At 43.6% G+C, this 26766-nt stretch overlaps 1 protein-coding gene across 1 annotated transcript in view; it reads left to right on the forward strand.

Moving 5' to 3' along the window:
• The window catches only part of LOC138580011 (uncharacterized), a 170349-nt gene extending 149338 nt beyond the window's left edge, over window positions 1-21011 (forward strand). Inside the window, exon 4 of the mRNA XM_069650242.1 lies at window positions 20387-21011. Coding sequence (XP_069506343.1) covers window positions 20387-21011 — 625 coding nt within the window. The remainder of the gene's footprint in view (window positions 1-20386) is intronic.
• The last annotated feature ends 5755 nt before the right edge of the window (window positions 21012-26766 follow it).

Below are 26766 nucleotides of genomic sequence, written 5' to 3' on the forward strand. Positions count from 1 at the left end.
AAAGTGGTGAGGATCTGCAGCAGGGCTTCACCTGTGATTCAGTCGTTGCAGATGTCTTCAGCTTCTCTCCTCTTCGGTTTCCTAGTTCCAGTGGCGACGTCTTGCTCTTCCAGTCCTCAGGTCCCTGCTTTTATGCAGAAAATCCCCCATTCATACAGCCTAGCTGTCACTCACACAGTGGAGTGGTCATCCTGGCGGGAGACCCTCCAGCCTATCAGGGCAAAGTGCGACTTGGGTTACTTAGGCAACCCTGTCCAGGGTGCCTACTCCCCCTCCCACACAATGGGTCTACCCCAGACTCAGTGGCGCCGAGAGGAGGGCTTCTTGGCAGAAGCCCGCCAAAAGGACGAACAAAGGATCCCCGACCTGGGTTAGGATCTCAGCAGAAGACACGAGAAAGAAATATTATTAAAGTTCTGGCAAAAAAAACCAACCAGATTAAAGTTAATAAAAATATAAACCGCCGGTTCGTTAGAGGCTGTCAGTAAAAGTGGTAGCCTCGAACAATGGGAAAATCCCATAGTAAAATATTTGCGGTTGAATATTTACGGTAGTAACCACTGACACCAGCCAGAAACTTTTGAGAGAGGGACTGTACTGTACCCTCTCGAAAATGAACACAAGGGAAAATGTATTAACCCTTCTCAGTACTTCCATTGTAAGATGGTTTGTACTGGTTTAGCTCATAACTATTGACTAGTAAAGTCAATGGGGACTTTACATGCCCTGGGAGAGAGTAGTCAGTCCCAGGGTATGGAGTCTATGTTTGGGGGTCACTATGACACCCCTGTGTTACTGCACTGAGGGTGCTGTGTAACACACATGTATACCGATGGTTCCTATGAGGGTGAGAAAAACCCCATAGACATTAAACACAAAAATGGCCTAAAACACACACCAGCAATCTGTCTAAGAGTGGGAAAAAGATTCTCACTCTTAGCAGGAGAAAAGAAACAAACCTATTCAAGTCCAGCAAAGCTGCTGGGGGACTCTATAGGTAAGGGAAATTAGCCATAGAATGAGAATTCTCCCTAACATGGCTTTCTTCTCAGTTTTCTGGCATTGCGAGATTATTATCTTATTAACACAAAATCCTAGTAATATCCAGGTAGTCGTTTCAGCTCGTCATCTCCATGCATGCTTCTCTTGATAGGTTTTCATTTAGTTTGCTATTACTACATCTCTGAATGCATCTGTATGGCTCTTTCGTGCTGGAGGATTCTTAGGTATCCTGGTGCATGGTGCAGGCCTCCTCATCTGCACCATTTGAGTGGGCAGATGTCTGGAAGTTCTTTCCCTCTCTTCGTACATTCTTCTCATGCTGGTTACAAATGCCCATTCCAACCAGCCTGACGCTGGTCCGGTATATGGCTCTACTGTGGAGCTGGTACTTGTCCCTTGTGTGGGAACATATATGCTTTGAAATACAGTCTCTGCGGTTTTGTTCTTCAGTTCCTCTTGCAGTTTCCTCGGCCTGGCTAAGTGTGGAAGTAGTTATGCTTTACATGGCAGACCCAAAGCACACGTTACCCAGAATAATCAAGGAACTGCAGAAATTCGAAAAAACATCGGGGTTCACAATAAATTACGCAAAATCCAAAGCATTGCATGTAACCGAGGGTAGAGAGAATATAACCTACCTAGAGGAACGCTACCCCCTGCAGTGGGAAAAACGGTCCATGGAATACCTAGGAATCCAAATCACTAGATCCACAAAAAACCTGCTCAAAGCGAATATCACTCCTCTATGGAAGCGCCTGCAAGGAGACTTGCAGAGATGGGACGTCCAGGAATTAGCATGGTTTGCTAGGATAGCGGCTATAAAAATGACCTTGTTACCCAGACTATTGTATGTGGTGAGTTCCACCCCGGTGGTTATCCTCCCGGCAATGATCCAGCAACTCCAAAAAGCAGTGTTTAAATTCATCTGGGGGAATAGGAAGCTGAGAATCTAAAAAAAGATAATGATGCGCCCAACACTAATGGGGGGGTTAGGCGTGCCGGATATAGGGAGATATGTATTAGCAGCCCAATTGGCACCAGCACTGAAATGGGCAGGTAGGGACCCCCTCCCAGGGTGGGGGGAAATAGAACAGTCGCGACGGACACCCCACTTTGTATGCTACCATTCCTCAAGCCAAAAGCACGAGAGAGAGGAGGTATCCTATTGGAAGCGACAAAAACGACACTTCACACCTGGGACACGGCGATCCACGGCAAGGGGATCAAACTAGGCCTGGGTCCAATGTCCCCTATAGTACATAATCCTGATTTTACGCCTGGGCTTCAACAAAGTTTCTGGGACGGTTGGCAGGGAGCAGATGCAGTGTCCTTAAGAGACTTGTACCAGGCTGATGCCCCACTCTCCTTTGAACTATGCAAACAAAGAAACAAATCACACAGGAAGAATGGAGTCAAATTTGGAGAAGGGCTCACAAACTATCCAAATCCACAGCAATCAAAGAATCAGCATATAAGATATGCTACCGATGGTATCTGCCCCCATGTAGAATACATAAAATGAACCCCACGTATCCTTCAGACTGTTGGCGCCAGTGTGGAGAAAGAGGTGACCTATTCCATATGTGGTGGTCGTGCCCAAGGATAAAAGTGTATTGGAAAGAAATACTGAGTCTAATCAAAGACATAACAGGCGCAGACCTACCATAATCCCCTAAGGTCATTCTGTTGGGGGCAGTATCAGAAGGAATATACACAGCTTCGGGGAACAGAGCGGCTCTCATCACCCACCTACTGTCTGCAGCAAGGATGACAGTGGCCCAATGATGGAAGACAGTGGAAGGTCCTACAACCCCATGGTGGTGGATGAAAGTGTGGGGAGTTATGGCGATGGAGAACATTTGCGCCACAAAATCAGGGACCTACCTGAAATTCTTAGCCATATGGGACCCACTGCAAGACTATGTGGGGGAAAGGGAGGCTCAATTCTATAAACCCAGGACTCTAAGGAACATTCATATCAGATAGAGACTGCAGTAGACGGAGGAGCGGTGAGCTCAGGAAACAGCTTTGCTTTGGTTATAACCTTGATTTAGTTCGGTTCAGATAACACTAAGGGAAAGGGGTGGGACGGGTCGGCGAGGGTGGGGATACTCGGGGGGGGGGGGGAGTTGGAAGACAATAATAGTCTCGATACCAAAGTTCAAGCAGGTTAAATAATTTGTTTTCACAGATGATAATGGTTGTAATATTGCTGTAACCAAAGGCTAACTGTTGTATTCCTTTTAAAAGAAGAACAAAATGAAAATAAAGTTGGTTAAAAAAAAGTGTGGAAGTAGTGAGTCTACTATCAGTTGTGTCCGTGCAGAGGGTTTCTCTTTCTCTGAGGTGGCCTTCTTGAGGGTTTCTGATAGGACTGCTTCTGTTGGTTTTCCTCTTAACTATTCTTCTTTTCTCACAACCTCCTCTGTGAAGTTTCTTATGGCAAGCAGTTTTCTTTTCCCTACTGGTTCGGCTTGTGGTTCTGCAGTTATCGACACTAGGCCTGTTGTGTGTGCATTCAGTGTTGCATGTGTGCGGTTGTCAAACATCTTTTTTCATTCACTCCTTGCCGACCCAGTCTCTGGCTTTTCTGTTTGTTTGTTACCACAAGTGTGTGTGTATCATTGCTAAGCATGTTCCTTTCAAGTTCATTCACTCCACCGTCAGATCTTCTAGGGACTGGAATGACTATATAAGGTCTGGGTGCTTTTGTGGGTTTCATGCGTGCATCATTAGGTGAGTGCACTGGAATTGGAACGCTTTGTGCACCAATAAAGACTGCAGTTCTGATCGTTAGTGACAGTTAAACAATAATGAATATGATATATAAATACATTATGCCTCTGTATGTTAGGCGGCAGCATTTTCTTCCAGAGAAGCGGAGGTGCCTCTCTTCTTGTGGGAGGACCAGATTGCTGCTCTTGACCCCCATCTCGATCATTCGCCAAATGTCAATGTTATTATTCCCTTAAGTAATATCGTCTTTCGAGTTCTGTGTTTAAGAGTGTCTGGTGCTCCAAAAGTGTCCCCCACTCTCGTGCGTGACAAATTTGTCTCTTATTTCAGGATACAGGTCCTCTGCTAGACTATGGGAAAAATCAAATAAAATAACACTTCAGTGGGTCCCCTTATTGTGCATGTTCAAAGTAAGTAAGCTCCCAATCCACTCCTCGAATTTGCTTCAGTCCTGAAGACATATTGTACTTTGATCAGTATGAAGGAATAAGGATAAAACAATAACAACGTGGTAGGTGAAATTCTTGACACTGCTTCCTCGATCTGTCCTTCGGCGGAAAGCTTTTAGAATCTACTCAGATAGTTCTGTTGATGGTTCGAGAGCTCTATTTGTAACACGATTCCATGCAAGAGCATGCCCATCTGTGCAACATTAGCTGGATCTCTGATGAATGTGAGGACGTCAGCATCGATTTGTCCCCCCTCTAGCTCTGGAAAGTCAGTGACAAGACAAAAAAGGACATTGTGAGCCAGTCTGCTGTCTTCTAGTGACTGGGACATTTGTCCTGTCTTGCTGAGGTTCTTTAGGATTGTATGCTCTCTTTAATGTAGGCAATGTTTGCACTTCCCGTTTGCGTGGAGTGCAACTAGAAATACTATGTTATTTATGAGATGGCTTAGGTGCTCTGTATTTGCTGGATCTCGAAGAAATGTAAGTGTGTGTCGTTCTTCCGACAATAGTTGGACAGTCTTCGATTATGCGAAAGAACAAGGTGTTAATAAACTCATCTATTTCCGCCTGTGTTTGGGACATTTAGTTCCTTTTCACTGTACTCAGGTAGTAGGAGAAATTGTTCGGCTATAACAGTGAGCAGTTGCCTTATTGTCTTTTAGTTTTCAGGATCTTGAAGAAAGTCAGTGACACTGGTGAGTCTTCCCACCACTGACGGGTATGATCTTAGCACTAGATGAAAATTTGTGACCACATCCTTGGTGATATCGTTACTGCGGGACCCCATAAGTGATTCCGAATCGTGTCTCTGTGTGGAACGAGTCGGGATACTGTATTTGCTTCCAATGTAAGTGTCCTTGGTTAAATTTCGGCATATTCTTTTCTCATCAAGGCTTAAGTGTGCTTCAGTCCAAAGTTCAAAGTTGTGGCTTATGTGTGCAATTCTTCTTCTTCAAACTGCAACTAGGAAGCACAGAGTATCTGTTTTTTATGTCCTTATCCCCTTTTTTGCTTAGAGGAAGTGTCCAATTTAAGCCACAACTTGCAAAAAGTCTTTTGTCTTTGTTTGGCTGGTCATGCGTCCTTCTTCTTCATCATGGATCTTATCTGCACGTGCTGTGGTTCTTCCCCGTCGCTTGTGGACTCCTCTCGTTGGGGTGCAGGCAGGGGGCCTTCTCCGATGTAGGGTTTGATATCGCCGAGAAAAGTCCACGCTCTCCTGCCTTGTAGTTTCACTGCGGATGGAGTACAGTCTTCCACCGTGAAGGGACCATTAAACCTCGGCTCGTCCCACTTTTTCCTTGTGTGATTCATCACAAGGACGGCATCTCCGGGGAAGACGGCTGGAACACGTGAACCTGAACTTGGTCTGTTGTAGTATCTCCTTCTGTGTTCTGTGCTGCTCTGCACCCTTTTCGTCGTGGCTGCAGCTTGTCTGAAATTACAGTAAGGCAAGATGTTATGCAGTTCAGATAGTTTTGCATTTCAGACCCTAACATTTCTCCTTTTGACTGGGCATCACAACCAGCTCTATCTCGGGGTGTCAAAGGAGTCCTCATTCTTCTTCCTGTGGCTATCTCGTGTGGCGTAGGATGATGGTCGGAACCGGGTTGGTTCAGAAGTGCATACAGTGCCAGTGGAAGGCAGTGCAACCATCCCTTCCTTAGATTAAGCTTCAACTTTGCTATCCTTTCCTTTAATAAGCCGTTAAGCTTCTCACAGATCTCGTTACCTTGTGGATGATATGCCGACAAGTACTTGTGCTTTATACCAAGCAGCAAGCTAATCTGTTCAAATATTGCATTGACAAAATGAGGGCCATTATCTGATCTCATGACTTCGCATACCCCCCACCTGGGGAACACTTCCCTCACAAAAAATTTGGGCGCACAGGTAGAGTCTGCGTGTGTACATGGACCTGCCTCAATCCACCTATAGAATGGACACAACAGAACAATTAAGTACCTGTACCCGTTACATACTTGAATCATGTCAACGTAATCGACATGCAAGTACAGAAAAGGCCCATTTGGCCTGGGGATGACTCCTCTCATTACTTTTAATGTGTGCCCAGCTGTAAATTGTTGGCAAATTATGCAGTTCACTATAAAGAATGCAACGTGCTCAGCTAAATTTGGTATGAACCAGTCTTCAGCGAGTGTTGCTGCTAGATTCTCTTTAGTCATGTGTGTTGGGTAATGCAACTGCTCTAGCGCTATTTTCAATAGGGCCACAGGCATTACTGGTTTACCAGTGCTGTCTTGTCGCCACAAGCTGTCAGAGGGGTTTAAAGAACACCCTTGATGTTTCCACGCATTCTTCTCTTCCTTGGAGTTCCATTAGCTGTGTTTGCCCCAAATTACTGTAACCTTCAGGTGCATTTCGTGTAACCATAATTCGCTCGTTGGCATGGATAACTTCCACTTCCATGATCGTCTCACTTTTGAATGCCATACGCTTGGCTTCCGTGTCTGCTGCTTGGTTTCCGCGTGAGATCAAATCTGTCCCTTTCATGTGGGCAGCGCATTTCACGACCGCTATGCCCACTGGGAGCTGTAGTGCCTTAATCAGCCTGTCCAATAAGGCTGCATGCTGCACTGGCGTGCCTTCTGCTCGGAGATAGCCCCTCCTTTTCCAGCACGCTTAACCTGCATGCTCTGTCGACGTCACATAGGCAGAGTCACTGTACACCGTTACTTCCTGGTCTTCGTGATTCTCAATGGCGAGTATCAACGCCAATAATTCTACAGCCTGTGCTGAATAGTGAGGTGGTATTCGTGCACTAAGATGCACTCGAAACTCTCCCTTCGCTGTGTGCTTCATCACAGCAACGCCTGTATATCTTTGCCCATCACTTTGGTCGATCCTTGAAGACCCGTCAATAAAGACGATCTCTCCCCCTGCCAAGGCATTTTCTTTCACCCTGGGGATTTCATCATAGAATTCTTCATAATTTGCACAGTCATGTATCGGCTCTCCTTCAGTGACTGGCTCTGCTGTAAACATAGCTGGGTTTACTATCTTATATCGGACTATCTTAATCGATGGATTTGATATCACTTCATAAGCAGAAGCTCTCTGAGATGTGAATGTGCCCTTTGGTTTCTCTAGAATTCTAGAGACACATTGTGTATAGGCGCTATATAAATAAACAATCATATCATATCATAGAATGGCAATAGCGAGTGCTCGACGTACAACGTCATGGAGCATCCCATCACAATGGTTGTAGCCTTCTCCATGGTGAATGCTGCGGCAGCTAAAGTTTGTTCGCAAGGGAAATGACCTCTCATTACTGGGTCCAAATTCCCACTGTAGTATGCCAGGGGCTTGTACCCCAACGTGGTTCTCTGTGTGAGTACTGCTGTTATAACGCTGCCATTCGTGGGTGAAAACAGGTAAAATTCTTCTGCATAATTGGGAATCCCGAGAACTAGATCTGTACAAATAGCTCTTTTGAGTTCAGCAAACCCTTTCTCCATGTTTTTAGACCATTCAATCTTTTCTTTCGTCACTTGGGCCTTCTTTAGGGCCTGAAGTAAAGGCTTAGTGTAAGAGCTGTAGTCGAAGCCCCATGCCCTGACATAGTTGCATAGGCCTAAAAAGCTCTGCATCTGCTTTATCGTGTGTGGCTTAGCCGTGTTCAGTATGGCTTCAGCCCTTTCTGGGGTCACTTTCTTTCCCTCATGTGAGATTAGTTGGCCTATGTACAGCACTTCTTGTTGACAATATTGTTACTTTTCTTTGTCAACCGTATATCCTTTCTCAACCAGTATGGTCAATAGCTGGACAGGATCGTGCCTGCATTGCTCTTCTGTCGTGCTGCAAATTAAGATGTCATCCACGTATTGCAGGACAGCATTTTCTAGTGCGATATTGCTCAAGTCCATCTGCAGGACTCTGTTAAAAATAAAAGGAGACTCACAGTACCCCTGTGGCAGCCTCATGCTTTTCAGGTGCATTTGTCTGAACGTGAATGACGTCAGATCTTGTGAGTCATGGTGCAACGGGATTGAGAAAAATGCATTTTTCAAGTCAAATCACCGTGGAATATTTTGCCTCAACAGGTATATTACATAGGATTGTAGATGGGTTAGGGACTAGAGGGTATTCGGCCTCAACAATATCGTTTATTGGGCGTAAATCCTTGATTAGCCTCCAAGGCCCCCCTTTACTTTTTTTCACAGCGTACATTGACGTATTGCATGACGACTCTGACATCACTAAGATGCATTGCTCCACCATAGCCTAAATTGTCTTAAAAATCCCTTCATCTGCTTCTCTGGACATGGGATATTGCCATACCCTTGGGAGGATTGCTCCTGGCTTCAGTTTAATCTTCACTTCTCCAACCCCCTTCAAGAGGCCTACGTCATAGGGTCGTGTAGTCCATACTGAGACAGGAACCTTGGCTATGTCGTCATCAAAATATTCAGGACAGTTCTGTGTCAACATCATTCTCTGAGGCACTTCTCTTTTGATCATTTTTACTCAAAAGGTGAGACTTACTTCCACCATTGTCTCTCCCATATCTGCTTGTTCTTCAAACAGATCATCATCGGTGACGTCAGTCACTCGATATCCTTCTTCAATTGCAATTATTGCGCACCATTGTCGGCCCTCGTCATCATAACCGTCAATCAAGGCCACCTTCCCTCGTATTGCAGCTGTGTGTATCATCAAGGGAAATACTTTTCCCTCCTCCTCGTGCATGGGTATTCTCGGTCTAAATAGGAACTCATCTGTCTGCAAGGCATGACAATCCTGCCATAAGCACACATACCATATGTGAACATTTCAGGCTCTAATGGAACAGCCCTCATCGCTGTGTGTCCTGCGTATGCTCTAATCATTTCGCATACATCTGAATAGTGCATTCCTGGAGTTGAACATACTATGCCATCCTGCGTGAACGAGATTGTCATGTTTAACTTCATCATTAAATCTCTCCCCAAAATGTTTAATGGTGTCTGATGTGAATATAGTAAAGGCACATTTATTTCACATTCTCAGTGGAGACTGGTAATGCATTTGTGAAGGGAACATGACTGGTAGCTCCTGTAAAACTCGGGAGTATTTATGGCTTCGCCCGACAAGGAAAACTTGCCTTCACGTATGCACAAACGTGTTGCACCCATGTCAACTAAGAAGGAATATTCTTTATCCCCCATAACGACATCTACCCTAGGTTCCCTGTGAGGATCTGGTGTCACTGATAGGATAGAACTCATCAGGGTTCCCAGTGAGCTGCCCTAGTCCATATACACATTTGGCCCATTGTGTGCTTGTGGACTTCGCCCATTCCCATTGTTACTTCCCATTCCAGGGTTCATGGTCTGCCCTGTGCTCATTGTCTGTGACAGTTGCTTCGGTGCCTGTTGGGATTGTCTTTGTGGAAAATTCCCCCTATTCTGAGGTTGCACGCCTTGTTGCACTCCTGGCATTTGTTGTTGCACCGTGTGATTCTGTGCAACACCCTGTTGTAAAACTGCAGGTGGATTCGCCATGCCTGCTCCTGTCCCTTGGCCGTTCTGCATCATGCCTTGGTTTCTTTATGTGCGCGCCAAGTGCCCTGTCATTCCACACAGCCAACATATTGGCTTTGGTCAGATCATTTGCCCGTTGGACATATCTTGTTTGCCATTTTGCATATTCTGGAACCCTCCTTGATTATTTTGGAAACCTCCCTGATTGCTCTGCCATCCTCTTCCCCGTGGGTAAAATCCTGTATTGCCCTGATTATTCTGCTGTGGATTAGCCACTTGCTGCATGCTCGATTCAGCTGTGCTAGTTATCATGGCTCCCTCAAGAGCGTACTTTGACAATTTCTTCTGCACCAATTTCGCTTCCTCACCCTTTCGAGCAGCTTCCTTTTTGCGATTCTTTTCTTGCAGCAGTCTACAATAGTGTGTGATGGTCAGCTGTATTTCTGCCCAAGGCTTAGCCTCAATTCCTACCAATTTCTTGAGTTGTTTCTGCACTGGCTCTGGCAGCCCTTGGCACAATATATGGTAAAACACAGGTATAGATTTCGTCCAAGATTCATGAGTTTCGAGCACCCATGCGTCTTATCAGAAGTATCTGGATACAGCACTCGAAGCGCTTTCCATACTGCAGCTCTGCAATTGTTAAATGGAGCTCCTTAATGCGCAGTATTGATTGTGGTTACACCAGGGTAGCCTGCTCGTGCTCACACATCGTCTGCTCTATCACCAAGTATGGCCCCTATAGCTAACGTGTTGACTCCTGTCATTTTTTCTAACTCATGTATCCACTTTCTGGCTCCCGATGTCAGCATTGGAAGCTTGTTTTTCAAATTTCCTCGATCCATTTGTGCCCTCTCTCTCTTCTCTCATTGTTCTCCTGTCTAGTGCAGGGGTAATATTCCTGCATCGCCGTATGCCAGGCAATGTCCTGAGCCTGTCTACATAGGGCGGCGAAGACACCCCCCTCTGGCCGTGAGATACTTATTCTTGTCGGTCAGACTGCGTGGCTGACTCTGATGCCCTTGGTGCAGATTCGCTAGTATCTGACCATCTTATTCCTTTTTCCCTTGGGAGTCGTCTTTCGCTCCGTCTCTCTTGCTCATTTTCCTTGCGCTCCTCCCTTTCTGAGTCGCACATTGTCTGTCCCCAATTCCCGCAACTTCTCGTGTCCTCTTTATTCCTATTTATTGCTAGTCTATCCAGGGATAGCTCTCTATTCCCACTACTTTGGGAGACGTCCTCAGTGTCGTACAACTGAGTGCTCTCCAGGCGCTCGTCTTCCCCCTCCCCTTGGGGTGTTTTTTCTAGCCCCATTTCATCATATATCCTATCGATCGTTTCTTTGATGCTTCTGGTATTGAAGTCATATTTGCACTAGACGTGCCTGGTACTGAATCGTATGCAGGAAAGAATTTTTCTATATCTTCCTAATCTACTACTGGACCAGGTTTATTAACCTCTCTCCCCAGATATTCAAGATCGTGTGCTCTCTGTCTCCTCTTACTTTCTATGTCGTCATCAAATTCTCTGCGCTTTCTCACCTCTTCTCTGACCCTATCTTCTTCCTTTCTCTTTTCATTTCTACGTTCATCTGCCCTTCGGATTTCCTCATCTCTTCATCTCTTTATTATCTTTCCTTTTGTTTCGCGTCATCAATGGCTTTGCCATCAAGTTTCAGTAAAATGTACCCTCCTATCCATTTGTTTTTTGTGAATGCTCTCTCATCAGTTTTATCCTCATTTCCTTTCCATCTTTTGCCTTCTGTCTCCTTATTGAGAGATGCACTTGTCTGTGCCTGATCCCTTATTTTGTCATCACGTCTCCCCTTGTTCCGTAGAGGTAATATCCTTATCCTTATCTTTCCCTTGATTTTCGTCACTACTTTGAGTATGTGACTCATATGCCGGGTTGCTGTACCCCGTGGCTGCTTTAAGCTCTCTCAGCGGGTATAAACCCTCGTCCTTACTTTCTTCGATTTTTGTTTCGGGTGGGGTGGGTGGCGCGGTAGGCATCTCACCCCCTCTCTGCATACATTAAGTATCCAATCTGTTGGCGGCTCCTCTTCCTTTCCCTGTTCATACATCTTCCAAAGCTCAAGAACACTGAGGCGTTTTTCTAGCTTTTTGCCCGTGTATGTGGCATGCAAATATGCCGTCATATGTTGCAAGACGGCTTTAGATAAGGACCCACCTTGTGGCCATGGCATAAACATTTTGTGGGCGGTCCCTTTAACCAACTCTGTGCTATATTTCTTCAGTTTGGGTGCGTGATTCGGCAACTGTTATGTCCTCCATGCTTGAATCTGTTCCCTTTCCTCTTATATAACACTGGTCAATACTTTCGTGTGCCTTAAACAGTTCCAACAATATGAGCGAGCACCAAAAACTGCAAGCTCCAATCCCGTTTTTTCATAAAATGTTATACCCTCTAATTTACTCAAAAACATCAATTCATATGTGATTTTATCTTAGCTATTAAATCGCGTACTTTTTAAATCAGTTTTCTCGAAGAAAATTTTAGACATATGACGTCACAACAAAAAACATGTCAGACAGACGTTTCACAGACTAGATGAACACCAGCTGGTTACAGTTATCTCTGCCTCTAATCATTACCCCTTCACTGAGTCTAAACGTACCCCTTTCACAACGTCTCTAACCGTCATGGTAGTCTAATCGTTCCCCTTTTAGCTGGGACTCTGGGTACATGTTTCTTCTAGCCGCTTGTATTAAAAGCGTAGGAATAAGGCGGATCCTCTCACTTCTCGGGTGTCTCCCCCAGTCAGTGCTCCAGATAAGATTTTGAGGTGGGAGTATTTTACTCTCTATTTCTAAACTTTGAGAGTAAATGTGATTTTAAGAGAGTAAAAATGACTTTTCCCCTTCGCAAGAGAGTAAAATGTATGCGACATCCAGCCGACGTGTGAAAAACTATTGAAATCATTACTATGCAGCAACTTTCTGCATTGTGACAGATTACACCTTTCATTATTTCTGGCCATTTGATCTCTTCTGTATATATTTAAATGTTGAAATCACAAAAACCTAGCCAATTATATAGTAAAGCATACATGAATTTGTATGGTGTGTTTTGAGATTCGATAACAGAATTGGCTTTTGAAGTTTAATGAAAGTCCTAATTTCCTGGAGCTATTCCTACCTAATGGTAGGCCAATGTTATGATACAACAGTGCAGAGAGGCAAGGACTCCATGCTAAATTCTATATCTAATCTAGTGGTTAAATAGTTATTTATATAGCACTTTTGGCAAAACGCTGTACATAGAACATATTTATCACAATTACCACCAAACCAAAGTCGGTACTCCTTTATCGACCTCGAAAGGATGAAAGGCTGAGTTGGACTTGCCAGGATTCGAACCTGCAACCCACAGATCACACTGAGATTGCAGCAACAAGTGCTCAACCATCTGAGCTATCTTATTGGCTAACATCCTTCAGAGGTTGGTTAACTGAGTATCGACTGAGGTATAATGATCACAGTACCTAGATGTATGACGAACCATTGATGAAGCGCTACATAAAGTTAAATACCTATCTGGATTATCACAGGGACAGGTTTTGCTGAGTTTCTATTTCAATTACCAATGTAACTTTCATTTGTTGGTTTTTGAAAAGCGCTTTCACTTTCTTGAGAGTCAGGTTTTGGATGTTTTATTTGTAGTCTTGAAGATTTGAGAGGCTAGAACACCTGTGATCAGTGTAATGACAATTACTCACCCTTGAGCAAAGACTCTGCTGCCACTGACCATTTATAGTAATGTACCCCATTGACTGCAAGTTTGAATGGATGTAAACTAGACTGTGCATAGTCATCATTTTACACACTGTTTTTATAATTAGACTGTATATTAAATTAGAAGTGTAAACATGATCTGCCTCTGCATGATTATGCACACAGCACCGGAACTCTGAAAAATACAATTGTGCAATACTGGTTTGCTTTCACTTGAAAAAAGCATAACTTGTTAAAAATAAAATCTCAATTGCAACTTAGTTTTCCATCTTATTAATTATACAATCCTAAAATTCTAGGAAACATACACAGTGCTTCTGAAGCTGAATGGAAATGAAACCATTCCTATTATTTTATCAGTGTGCAGTTTATTTTTTTCAAAGGCTTTAGAGAAATGCATTCTGTTTCAGAGGTGCCTTGCAATTACATCCATGTAGATAAAAATCCCAAGAAGCCTTCTGGTTTCTGTGAAGTGACCTGACCTTTGCACTGCCCTCTGCTCTAAACCTGTGTGTAAATGTTCCCAGGAAAATAATAAAGCAGGTGTATTTACAAGCTTTTCATGCATAAAAAGGCCTAGTACTCGCTTTATCTGGAGCCCTGCCCCAAGTAACCTCTCTTCTCGTGTGTCCTTCCCGGTAACCTTTGTTTATTTAATTTTCTCAAGTCATTATCCCCTTATATATATACAGTCTTCTCTACTTCTAACTATATTTTGTTTTCTCCCGCCTCTCTCTGTTACCTTTTCCCGTTACTTGTTCTAAAGCCTGCACTTTTGCCAGAACATTTAGTCTTTTCCACTCACCGTTCGCATGGTTCCTCTCTGGACCCTTGGGATCACCGCCTTTGTTACTGCCTCCTTCAGTTTTTCACCCGCTCAGCTGCCCGTAGGAATGGAAATGGATACGTGGGGAACACGGGTGCCTTCAGACCTAGTCTGCAGTTTGTGTTACACTACCACTGTCTACGGGGAGCTTCACGGTCTACTCAGCCAAATGGCAAAGGTCTCGTGATATTGCCGAAGACCTAGAGTTACTTTATGTCGACGGTCAATAGGTGTCTTATTCTAATCAATAATCGATAATCGATAAACCATCAATCTCTGCTACCAAGTGTACTGGGGAGACCCCCCGGCCGGCCCATAGAGTCGGGGTTTGCTCCGAAGTACTTTAAGACGAGATAGCTGCACCTTGAGATAGATGGGGGTGCAGATGTATTACTCCAACACTAATCAATAAGGACAACTCAATGGTTTGGCAAAGGGAGTCCGTTTAATTACAAGTACAAAAAATGGGGAGTCATGGAAATCAGCAGTGATGCGATCGTCCGTCTCGCTTCAACTCCAACGAACTTCATACAAGTTGTAACATTTATACTCAAAACTCGCCATAATTGACGTATAACACTCAAAAGTTAACATGCAATTCTATTGGTTAGAAAAAGGTAACTTTAATATAGGTGCTATATCTGTATATGGTAACGGAGTGAGGGGATTGAGTAAAACACTGTCAGGAGGGTATCTACACCCTTCCTTCATAATGACTACTGTAGATGTTACTAAAAGTACAACGTCCCATTCATTCTACTAACTATAGGACCCTAGATTATTTGGTCCTTGTGATTGGGTTGGCATCAAACCCATGCATAAATTTCCACTTTGCTTAGCAGCACGCAGAATGGTCAGCCAGGTGCAGGGTGCCCCCGAGTTCACCCCGCCTTCCTTCAATCAGTCATTACTTTAGTGGCTATGTGTCAATTAGTTCACTGTGGTTGGCCTCGAAACTGTATCTTCTGTCTGGAAAAGTTCTGATATCTCTTCTTGGGCGGATGCCACGCGCAGGTGTGAACCCGTGCCTCTTCTCGCTCATCTGGTCACGTGCTGCCTGTACCGTAAATTTGTCTCGTTTCTCTCAATTTGTGCATTTAATTCTTATTCAGCTTGCCACCTGCCTATGCCTTCTTATCTTGACCTTTCAAAGACAGGATATTCTGTTCTTCAGTTTCAATTATGTGAGGCTACTGTTCTTTCCTTCTATTGGTCTTACCGTGGCTCTACTGGCATGGGTTGCATCTGCCGAGTTTCGATTCAGCCGTCTCTTCTCGTTTTGTGAGAATAGGAATCTTGTTTTATGGCCTCTAGTAACCTGAGTTGATTCTGCTTTTCGTGCAAAGTGGAATCGCTCTTATAATACTGTGCTTCGTTTTGAGGTAGATTATGTATAATGGCGCTTGCCGCACTATTTTTCTACTTAGCATAGCAAGTCGTACTGTTTTCTTAGCTTTGTTGCGGTTTCAAGCATATGTACAAGTGTTAGCTGGTTGAATATCTTCATCCTGCTTGCAGCTTAATCTTCTTTGTATTTCAACATCGTTCTCTTTTTCTAGGTTCACAATATCCTTATTCATGTCTTTTCGTCTCTTTGTGTCATTCTTTGGTTGTCATTTCTTCTATCTGCACGCCAGTACGGGCCCTCGTGACGTCACCATTCGTCTTCTATTAAGGCCTTTTTGGTTTCTTCCGGGACGGTACTTAGGCAATCTTCATTTCGTCTCATTTGCTGGTAGGGTTTTCTCAATGGATACCTTACTGTCCATGGTTTTCTGGGTATTGGGACTTCAATAGGTGTTGTTTTTCTGATAGGTACTGGGCAGAGCCCTACTGCAGCTCTCTGCTGATTTATTTGCTAATCATACGTCACATATCTCGGTGTGAACGTTCCTGGTACTTCAAAATGGGTGACTGGAGTGCAGGCTTTATTTGGGACCTCCTCTACACTTGCTGTCCAATTCAGGAGTTAAATCTGATCATTGTTTTCAATCAAGTGATATTTGGTTAGGAGCTGCATAAAAGTATCAAGAAAATTGCCCTGGTTAGCGTTCAGAATGACTCAAATTCAGTACGTACTATTGGGAATTAATTGAAAATTGTAATGACTAAAGTGATTGTAGTAAAATTGGACCACCTGCATATATATGTTGTTTTCTTCTTTCTTCATCTCTTGAGTTGGTCTCTATTTAGAGAACGTTCTTGTATCACTATTTCAATTGGCTTGTATGTTTTTGTTTGCATGTGTGATATTTTTTCTTTTTGTTTTTATTTGGCTTGAGTTTTGTATCTTTGTTAAAAAATTAAGACGTTCCAAACATTGGGTGGTAAAATATGTAGTGTACATTTTTGGAGAAAGAACTCAAGAGTCCAAGGTAAGTATCTGATGGTGCTCTGGCACCTCAGTTAAATTAGTATTATAACTGGAAAGCCAGATTTTGCACAGTAGATCTAATGAGGAGACAGTGTGCACTAGGACTATCATTGTCAGAACAGAACGGATTGCACTAAAGTAGGTAACGCTTATCAAACCTAGTCGGTAAAAGGTTTTCTTTTTGTGAGTAGGTGATTGGAGCATTTAGTGGGCTATATTAATAGCAGTTCTGCAGTGGTCCACTGAGTGATTTCTCTAGAATCAACAATGCTCCATTTGCAGCCTTTTGACCCTGATCTTGTGGAATCTGGCTGTATTGAAGATGTTCCCAATTTTTGTAAACAATTGACAGATCTTGTTTTTTCAAACCTTATTTGCAAGGGATTAGGGGTTGAGGAGTCACACACATGTGAGACAGGACACTTAGGTATAAGTTTGTCACAAGTCACCATTTTTTTAAATGATAAAGGGGTGAGACAAACGCCTATCTTTCCCTAGCCTAGCAGAGGTTTCCCTACCGAACAAACTAAAGCTAAAAGAAATTGACCCAATGTCCAAAATATCTGTCCCTCACACTAATACACATACAATTATACAAGAATCATTTGGCGATTTAACTTCACAAGAATAACATTTAAATTCAAACACAAATGTTATAACCACAAATCCTCGTGACCAGGGTTGGATCCCCTTCCCCTGGATTAATTCAGGATGTTTCCAATTAAAGTTGTTTTAGAAAAGTTCCTTTCATAAGCCAAGTTTTGTTCCAAGTAGATATAAAAGTTCTTTTCATTCAATATATTCTTCACTTGGCAAAGCGACTTTACTTTCTCTTCACACTTCCAGTCAAAACAACTGTTCTGTTAAGATCAAACAATATTTCCTCCTTAGAAACAGCTTCTCAGTCAGGATGGTTATTACACAGTTCATCAAACATCTTCTTCCCGGTCCGCAAGCCTGCCAGGACTACCATTAATTGTCCCTCTCCTGGTCTGCTCTCCTGCCAGGATAAATAAAACTCCTACTTCTACAACTTGTATTCTGTGGTAAGGCTTGTTAACACAATTGGTATACAGTTTCTTTCTCCAACATGCTACACAAAAGGACAACAGTTTTCACATTGATTTGTTTGCCATACACAGTGCAGGTTATACTTCTCTCCCTGTTCCTTGTTGAAAGAAGGGCTTTTCTCCTGCTGTATCAGACTTTCTTTAACACAACTTCTTGGCTTTTGAATATGTGGTTTACAACTCCCTCCCTCGAGGTATCTTGATATGGGATTATTGAATTCAACTTGCCTTGATGTTACTCTCAGTTTGGTTTGACTCTGGCAATGTTTGTTACAATGTCCCCTTTTTAGATATCTCTCTTCAGGGAAGTTGTATCTCCTTTGGTTTATTATTGCCTCTCTTTTGCTTGGGCAGTGCAGTTTTAAATATTCCTTTACTGGATATTACCCAGTTTGGCTTTGGCAATGCGGGTTACAATTATCTCAAATCTGACATCTCATAACAGTTGCACCCAATTTGCTTACATGCAACTGTTCAGTATACAAAAGCATTCACTGGTCTCCCACTGAGTGTCCCGGGGTCACCTGCATTAGGCCAACTCACCGGTCTTTCCCGGCGTCTCCTTCTGACAAGCTGACTCCACTTTCTTGTTTTCCCGGGACTTCTGCAGAGTTTAACAGCACTCGCCAGCATACCATGGCTTGCGCTGACCGTCACAAGAGTCTGCATAACCCTGAATGCGCACTGGTTAACACTGTACACCAGAGCAGTTTGTAGGGTGGGGGGCTTCTCCCTCCCTTGGGGTCACCTCCACCAATACCACTTCCCGCTCTGTGTCCTCTCCTGCATTCATTAAGGATTCCAACCTCTTTCAGGCTCTCTGCACTGCGTCCGGCTGTCACTACAGCGACAGCCTCAGTCCCTGCTTCATACTGCTGCTTCCCCTGCTGTCTCCTCTTGACCTGCAACTGACATGCCTATAAATGTTTAAAGGTCCCGCTCAGGTGTGGGTTCATATGACAACTAGACCGCACCTCCCACTTTGGGAACTCTTGATCCCTCTTCCTCGTCTCAGTACTAGGAGCATTATGGGACATGAAGTCCTTAATGTTCACATGTGTTTTAACTTCCTTTAATCCACAATTCCTAGGGGATTTATAGCACATATGTTTAAGAGAGGATTTTAAAGGACGTACAGATTTTCTCTTAGGTCTGTAACCTGAATCCCATGAAGAATCATTACTACTAAAAGTAGTAAAATCGACTCCCTGTCTCTCATATACATTAATTCCATATTTACAAAGAGAGTTCATATTCTTGATACCATGGAAATGTTCGGGAGGGGAGGCCTTACTGCGACAACATGCCATTAAATATTCAGGCACTATGGGAACCCCGTCCTAAAAATAGGAGGAATACAGTTTCTCTCCTGGCGGAGTCACCACATTAACATGATAACCATCTCCCATGTGATCATCCCTCCTAACACCATCCTCTGGGTGGGGATCAGGTAGTAGATTCCTTTCCCTGGCCACATGGGAGGAGACTCTAGGCTGGGATTCTATGATCACTCCGCAGGATTTATCATAGGGGGCACTGGCAGTCCACAATGTGATGGGAAACGTGTCACCCTGAAGAAGGCTTGATAAACTTTGTAGAAAAAATAATATCCTGAGTGATCAACTTTGCCAGACAACTTTTTACCCTAGCACTTCTCAGCCACTTACCCTCCCTGTGCCTTACCCTCCATCAAGAGGGTTTAATATTGGTGACAAAAAGACTAACATATTTGCAAATATAATTTTGCACAATTACCACACGGCTGCGTGTCTCAAGATGTACTGGTTAACTTTTTATCTATTACTTATAACTTCTGTTAACTTCTGTTTAAAGTAGTTATTCCGTTTTAATATTGAGCATTTCAAATATTTACATTTTGGAGTCTAGACTGGCAAGTGAATCTTGCCTGCAGCGTTCATTTGGCACTACATTTCTGAACTTCACTGTCCCTAAATTTAGTTAACTATGCCATGCCCATTCAAAGGCCATAGAAGGGGGGTATATCTTGGGCTTTAAGGGTGTGGTATGCATGCTACTTTCTTGGCCTAAATAAAAATCTTCCCATACAGAATGCTATGCCCTGTGTAGTCGCATTGAGGCAATAGATAGCTCACTATCATGACCATACTGATCAATGAACCAAGAGTAAAGTGATGACTCCGGTGAGTAAAGTGTAACTTTTGTAGCGCTGTGTTGTGAACCTGTTTTTGAGAATCAAATATATAATACATGTTTCTATAATGAATAGATTTTGGAATGTTTTCTAACATAAACCTAGCTTAATGTAACATTTACACCAGAAAAATATTTTTGAAAAACTGTTCTTGTGAAACTCAGTGATCAAACCAGATTTAAGATTATTCAGCAGCTAAATCCAGAGCATCTACTAACGGTACGACAGTTTACTTGTCTGACGCCAATCATTTGGTTTGTGAAACACGCAAAGTTGTGGCTTTTAAATTGAGGTCTGCACAAAGAGAAATAAAGATATGTTTCTTGAAGGCCATCTTTGCTTTTCGTACCAGACAGGATACCTGTAGCCTTGTGCTGTGATGTTGTGGTAGGGTTGGCATTTCATGCATACTGCTCTGTGGGCATATTAATACGTGGGAGATATGAACTGCACCTACTGTATGTCGATATGGAGTTCTTTGAAACGGTTAAACACTCCATTTTACCCCTACAGGTACAAAAGCAACCAAGAACAGTTCATCACTGAAAGTAGAACCACGGTTGAGCAAAAAACATACAGTGCAGTAAGACGGTCTTCAAACATCCGCAAAGCACAGGCAAATGCTACTGATGCCACTGTGCACGCACTGAAAATCAGTTTGACTAATTCAGTGTCTGTTCTGGAAAAGCGTACGCATTGTAGCAGTATCTTATCGACCCATTCAGAACACTCTGCCAATCCAGTTTATGGAAGCTCTGCCTTGTACCAGACTCGGAACAAGAGCACAGAGTATGTCCCTGAGGAAGTAAACAGGCAAACACAACACGAGGAGTCTCCTGTGACCGAAGTTGCCGAGGATGATTACTCCACAGGGACTTTGAGTGAGTGTTCTGAAGAAAATTCAAGTTCAGGTGAATTTGAACCACAACATTCAGAAGTTGGCAGCAAAGATGGAAATATCTTAAGTCTTGAAAAAGAGCTCTGTAATAAGTGCTGCAAGCTGTACCAGAAAATCTCAAAAGATCCATCTTCATCGATAAAAGAACCTGATATTGTAGGCAAGTATACTTTTATGCAAGCTGCATATACAAAACTGAAGCCGTTACTTAATTTTAAGTTGTATGCCTGTCTGTTTTAATGAGTAAATGTTGTCCCATCAGTTGGCTGTGGGTGACTTGGATTTTTGTTAGTATTGCTTTTCCTATTATTTTGGTCAAATACTTTCCATTTTTTTAAATGTGTATACAAAACCCTTTGCCGGTCTGGCTGGAGGGATCTTTGCTTGCTTGCTACCAACTATAGAAGATGCATACACGAGAGGTGCCCTGCTAGTGAGCTGCACCGTCATGCATAATGCATGCATTCTGGAGAAAACTGACAGCAGTGTCCATTTTGTTGTAAGGGTCAATGGAACAGTTTTAGTTGGTGAAAGATTTGCTGAATATTGCGCGGTAAGGATTACGTGTTTACTGGCTGCTTGGTACAGTGATGGCCATCCTTTGTTCTGCAAAGCATTGTCCTATTTATTTTGCTTTTTTGTATGCTTGCAGACATAAACAAATGCTAGACAACAGACTTCCATTTGCTGCCTCTCTGTTTGTGTGAAACTTTAATAAGAATTCTGTTCCCAATCCATAATGGCTGAGCAAATTCTGCAGTCATTTCAAGCATGCTACTTATTGAGACTCTGAACAGATGTCAAGCAGGTGTTGTGACCAGACCCTGGAAAGAGGTGCTGCAGGGTTGTCACTTTTTTTTCCTTTTTCTTTTGTTGCCCCCTGCCGTATTGGCATTGCGCGCCACTCACCCCACTCCTCTGTTCTGTAACAAAGCCTCCCCACATTGTGCATCCTCCATAGAAAAAAGCGTTTGTGTGTGCATGCAGGAGTTTCAGGTAAGTGAATCTGAGTGAGGATGTGTTTGTGGATTGTGGGAGGCGTGCATATGTTTATTTAAAACAAAGCTACGCTTGATTTTTTGGGGTTCTGTAATATGAAGTTGTAATCCCACCAGCTGTGCTTCACATGTTATCCCCATATGCTAGCCAAATCAACTTCATAAAACGGGAAGTTCCCCATTTCTGACCAACGGTTGATATTTATTACTGTAACATTACCCATCAAAGGCCACCCTTGCTCTAGAAGAAGCCTTTCCTCTGCATTGAAGGATGCTTTAAAACTGGTTTCTCTGTGCACTATGTGGAATAACGCACCCCGGAGTGCAACCACGAGTGCTGTTCTGCTGTTCAGCAGAGCAGCAAGCAGCTTGCACTTAAATATCTATTATTTATACCCAGAGTTGGTCCCGCTAATTGTATTGTCGAAGTTAGTGTGAAAAATATTTGAAAGTACCACATTTTCATACAAGTGCACAAGGTTGGGACGACCTCCATCTATTATATCGCCAAGTTTTGTCATTTTATATTGTGCAGATTGAATGTACACGTGAGCTGTTAAACTTAGAGTTGATAATTCTTAATTTTGTCGTATGCCTATACATTAAAATCAACAATGCCAGAAAGGGAACTGCAGGCCAGGAGCGGGCACTGTAGGGCAAATGCTTCTGTGTCGAATATGCAAAATAACAGGAAACAGTTACTCTCACAGCTTAAAGCAGAGCTATTAGAGCCCCAGATTAAATCTCTGATCTCCGACATTAGAGGCTATTGGCCCAAAGTGAGGGAAGAAAGACAACTACCTTGTCCGTAGTTACTCCCTCATACCTCTCCCCAGTCTCCTTTAATTGTTGGAGATGAAGAGGTTCTTTTTATACATTTTGAAGAAATTCTCGACTCATCCTTGGTAGCGGAAGCAAGCCCAATGGACCCTACTGAACATGAGATTCGAAAGAGTAGGGGGAGAGAAACACTGCTAAGAGACATCATTCCGGGGAATGAGGAGGTTAGGTGTGAATCGCACACGCTAGCAATCACAGAAGTCCAGGTTTGTTAAGGATTTCTGAACTCTGTCCTGGAGGAGCAGAGGTTCAGAAGGCCAGCCTAGTTTCTTGGAACAGGGTAACCTCTGGATAAGCCAGACCAATCAGGGTAGCGATGGCGGCGGTCAAGACTAGGTCTCAAGAGGGGTGAGGGTGACTGAAAGCCCACAATGAGCACACAAAGCAAGGACGCTTGCAAATTACTCCAGGCAGGTGTTATATTAAAAATATAGACACATTTATTACAAGGCCTTTGTAACATCAACCATAGTAAAGAATCACGATAAAACTCAAGTAAACCAACACATCACAATTAATACAATATATATACAATTACCAAAGGGTCTAAAGAGTTGGAAGCATGAAATATGCAGACCACCTAGATGGGGAGAAAAACAGACAGTGCAAGTAATCGTTAGACCCAGTTCGTCTTCAGAGGACACCTAACTAGAAGGAAGTCCGAGCCCTACGAAGAGTGGAGCCTTGTGCTCAAAAGTACCTGCACACGCTGGTGCCAACGGGCCAAGGGGAGTCTCTTCAAGGAAATCAGGCAGTTCAGACCGGTGAACAAAGGAGGACGAACACATCTCCGCTACTCAAGCGCGGCCTCCACCTGTGGGCAGAAGCAAAGCACGAGTGCGAAAAAAGGCGTGCTGTTTAACACAGCGAGGAAAAGCTACAGGCTACTGCAGGTGGCCGACCGGTTCCTAGCGTTGCTACTCACCGGTCCCCGATGCAGGCAGACCCAGGCTTCTCCGCGTCAGTTTCAGTGCTGGCAGGTTCAGATACGAGCAGGGGACATCTCGGCATCGTGTAGATTCCGCAGCAGCAAAAGTTAGAGTTGAGGATGTCCCAAACGCAGTGAACCCGCACAGATTGTTACCACAGAAGGGCAATGCAGCAGCCGTGTGTATTTCAGCCTAATGCACACTTCTCACTTCAGACCTGGGAATGCCAAGTGTATGAATCGTGTGAGAGTGCCAAGAATACAACAGCAACCTGATGGCGGTGACAGAGTAAGGCTCCTGGGTAGGCTGGTCAGTCCACTGGATTGCCCAGGGATGCTTCCCAAGGCTTACGTGCAGGAGATGATGAAGATGCAGAGAATAGGTGTTCCCACTATTCCAAAGGGTCGAAGTACCAGTACAGGCCTTCTCGTTCGATCAGAGGCAGAATGGTCTCAGAGGGCGACAGCAGTGCAGAGGAGCAGTCCTTCAGCGGGTCACCAGCGATTCCTCGGTTCAGCCTCTTAGTTGCAGGATACTTGGCTCCTTTATCCGTCGTTCGTGAAAACTCAGGAGATCCACATGGTAGTGGTGTTTCCAGCCTCCTCTTATCCAGAGTTCCCTTCGCGCCAAAACGGAGAGGTCCCAATGGGAGATCTGCTCACAAAACACTCACACCATACGTGGACCTATCACGGACCACGGTGGTCCCAGGCATTCAAGACACACTAGACTCTCTGGCACCCAGGATGTGTATTGGGACCAGACATTCCAGCCCACATCCTGGAGGCTCACACAAGGCATGCAGAAGTCCGCGAAAGCATCTGTGTTTCGCGGGAAAGTACATGCCCAACTAAGGATGGCCCCGGGTCGGCTCGACCTGGGGAAGGTGAAGGGGCAAGACGGTCAGTGGACAGGACAAAGAACCTTGTGGCATGGCCATTTTGGAAGCCAGGCCACCCATTTTGGCCAAACGCGAGAAGCGCGGTTAACTGGGCAAAAGGGAGTTCAAAACACAAAGAAACGATCTCTGCCACCAGTCCCGTCCGTGACATACTTGCACAGTTCGTTATAAATCCATTGAGAGTTTCTAGGGCCTGTAGAATGACTAGAGACCCAAGAGTGCAGTAACTTAGCTTACAGTGCCCTCTTGTGCCATGTTGCGTGAAAGCTGCAACATGAGAAAAGAACTACGGAAAACACGTTTCCCGGTACTGACTGTTTTAAGGGCATGTCAGTTTCCCCGTAAGAATGGAGCGAAAGCCCAGAGGAGTGCGGCGGAAGGCTGCACTTCTCTGGCAAAGTCTAGATCAGGGTGTAAAACAACAGCAAAAGGTTTGGGGGTTGCCACATGGAAGGAAAATTACCTACAATATGAAATCTTTCCTAACACATTTCAGAGACAACAATGAGATGGTTATGTTACATGCTAAAGATTCAATTGTTAGACCAAAATCTGCTATCAGGGAGCAAATAACTGAGAAGATACCAATTGCTCAGGACTTGTATTTACTCTCCCCGATAGTCCCTCAACTATCACCCTCTTTGTTAGAACGTGTTTAGGCGCAAGAAATTCAACCAATGGAGAGGGCAATGGTGCACCCATTAAATCTATCGGGATTGCCTATATAATATCCAGAGACCTTAAGTTCCACCCCAAATTCCTCAACAAACTCCTCCATATCTTTTGTTAAACCCATCCAAGACGGTCAGTTGGCCTGAATCCAGTGATTAACCCGTTACTGTAAGTAACATTAACAGCTATGAATAACAGGATTTTGACATTAACAAAATTATTTGAAACTATAGAAAAGTAATAGGATGCTCAGACAATTCTACTGACTACACTGTTGGAAAAATAACCCAACTTGATGTTCATAACATAAGGCATGCCTCCTGTGGGATAGACCATCATGAGGAAAACATATGTACATTGAATCAGTTTATATCAGTAGGGATTCAGACCAGATCCGCGATTGAGGAGGTGGTGCCTGTGGAAGACGACATTCCTTCATTGATTTAGAATGCCACTATTATTATTGAGGAAGGAAATCACTCCAGGCAGCAAGCTAGGTCACAAGACATTTGCAACAATATGGTATAACTACAGGAGCCTCTATTAAAAATGTTTATAACTCTAGAGGGGATTCAAATTCTGTCCAGGGTTTAAATAATAAGAACCAGGCTTCGTTATTAAAATTAACAAAGTTTGGTTCAAGAAAGTTCATAAGAGCATCAACTACTCCTCTTCACGTCCAAGCTTATTCTAAAAGGAAGAATAAAACTGGCAAATAAGTCAGACAACAAAAGCAAAAAGAAGTTGCTAGAAATGTTGAACGAGGGGTTAAGTAACAACTCTTAAAGCAATCAGAGTAAAATGGAGATTTCATTTCAGGAGGTTGATATATTAAATCTTACTACTCATTCAAACTCCAGTGATTTAATTAATGAGGACCCTATTATTTATGCTCATCAAGAACCGGTTTTGGAATTTCAGCTTGGAAATTGTCAAACAGGGAAATCTAAGAAGGATAACAAGAAATATATAGGAAAGTTCTATACACTAAAACAAAGAAGACAGCACATAATCCATGATCAGATAGAGGATAGGGATTATAAGGGAGATGCTGATATGATACGATAGATTATTTATAACGCGCTTAATACCCAGAGGTTTCTAGGCGCGGACCCGGGGATCGAACTTGTGTTGCTGCTTGTCGTCTTGCTTCCAAGGCGAGCACGTTGCCCCTGAGCTTTCCTCCCGAGATCCTGGTCCTCGGGGTTCAGATGTGCTTTGGATAAAAATGCATGGGATAGAAAAAGAAGAGACTCCTCAAGGGAAGGAGATAGGGATTTGTATCAACACAAGAAAAGAAGGGTTGATTTAACCTCCTCAAATAAAACACATGGTTAAAGCAAGGCCCGTCAGCCAGAAATTAATGAAAATCATTGCTTATACCTGTATAAGGAAGTATGGCAGCGAGATGGAACAATATTGAATGGAATGAACATTTTATGTCTTTCTTTTCAAAAGTAATGCACTAACTACCTGGGACACCAGTACAATGAGAGGTGACCTGAGCACAACATTCAGAGGGTTTTGCAGCCAAAGCAGCTGCTGCGACAGACCACAAGCAAGGCAATAGTCAAGCTGTGACTGGATCCAATGTAGTCCAATAAATCAGTCACTGCTTGCCACTGTTTTTGTAACTGCACTGCTTGCGTGCATTT

The sequence above is a fragment of the Ambystoma mexicanum genome, chromosome 3p, assembly GCF_040938575.1.
Source record: "Ambystoma mexicanum isolate Mex_15411 chromosome 3p, UKY_AmexF1_1, whole genome shotgun sequence".
Taxonomy (NCBI): domain Eukaryota; kingdom Metazoa; phylum Chordata; class Amphibia; order Caudata; family Ambystomatidae; genus Ambystoma; species Ambystoma mexicanum.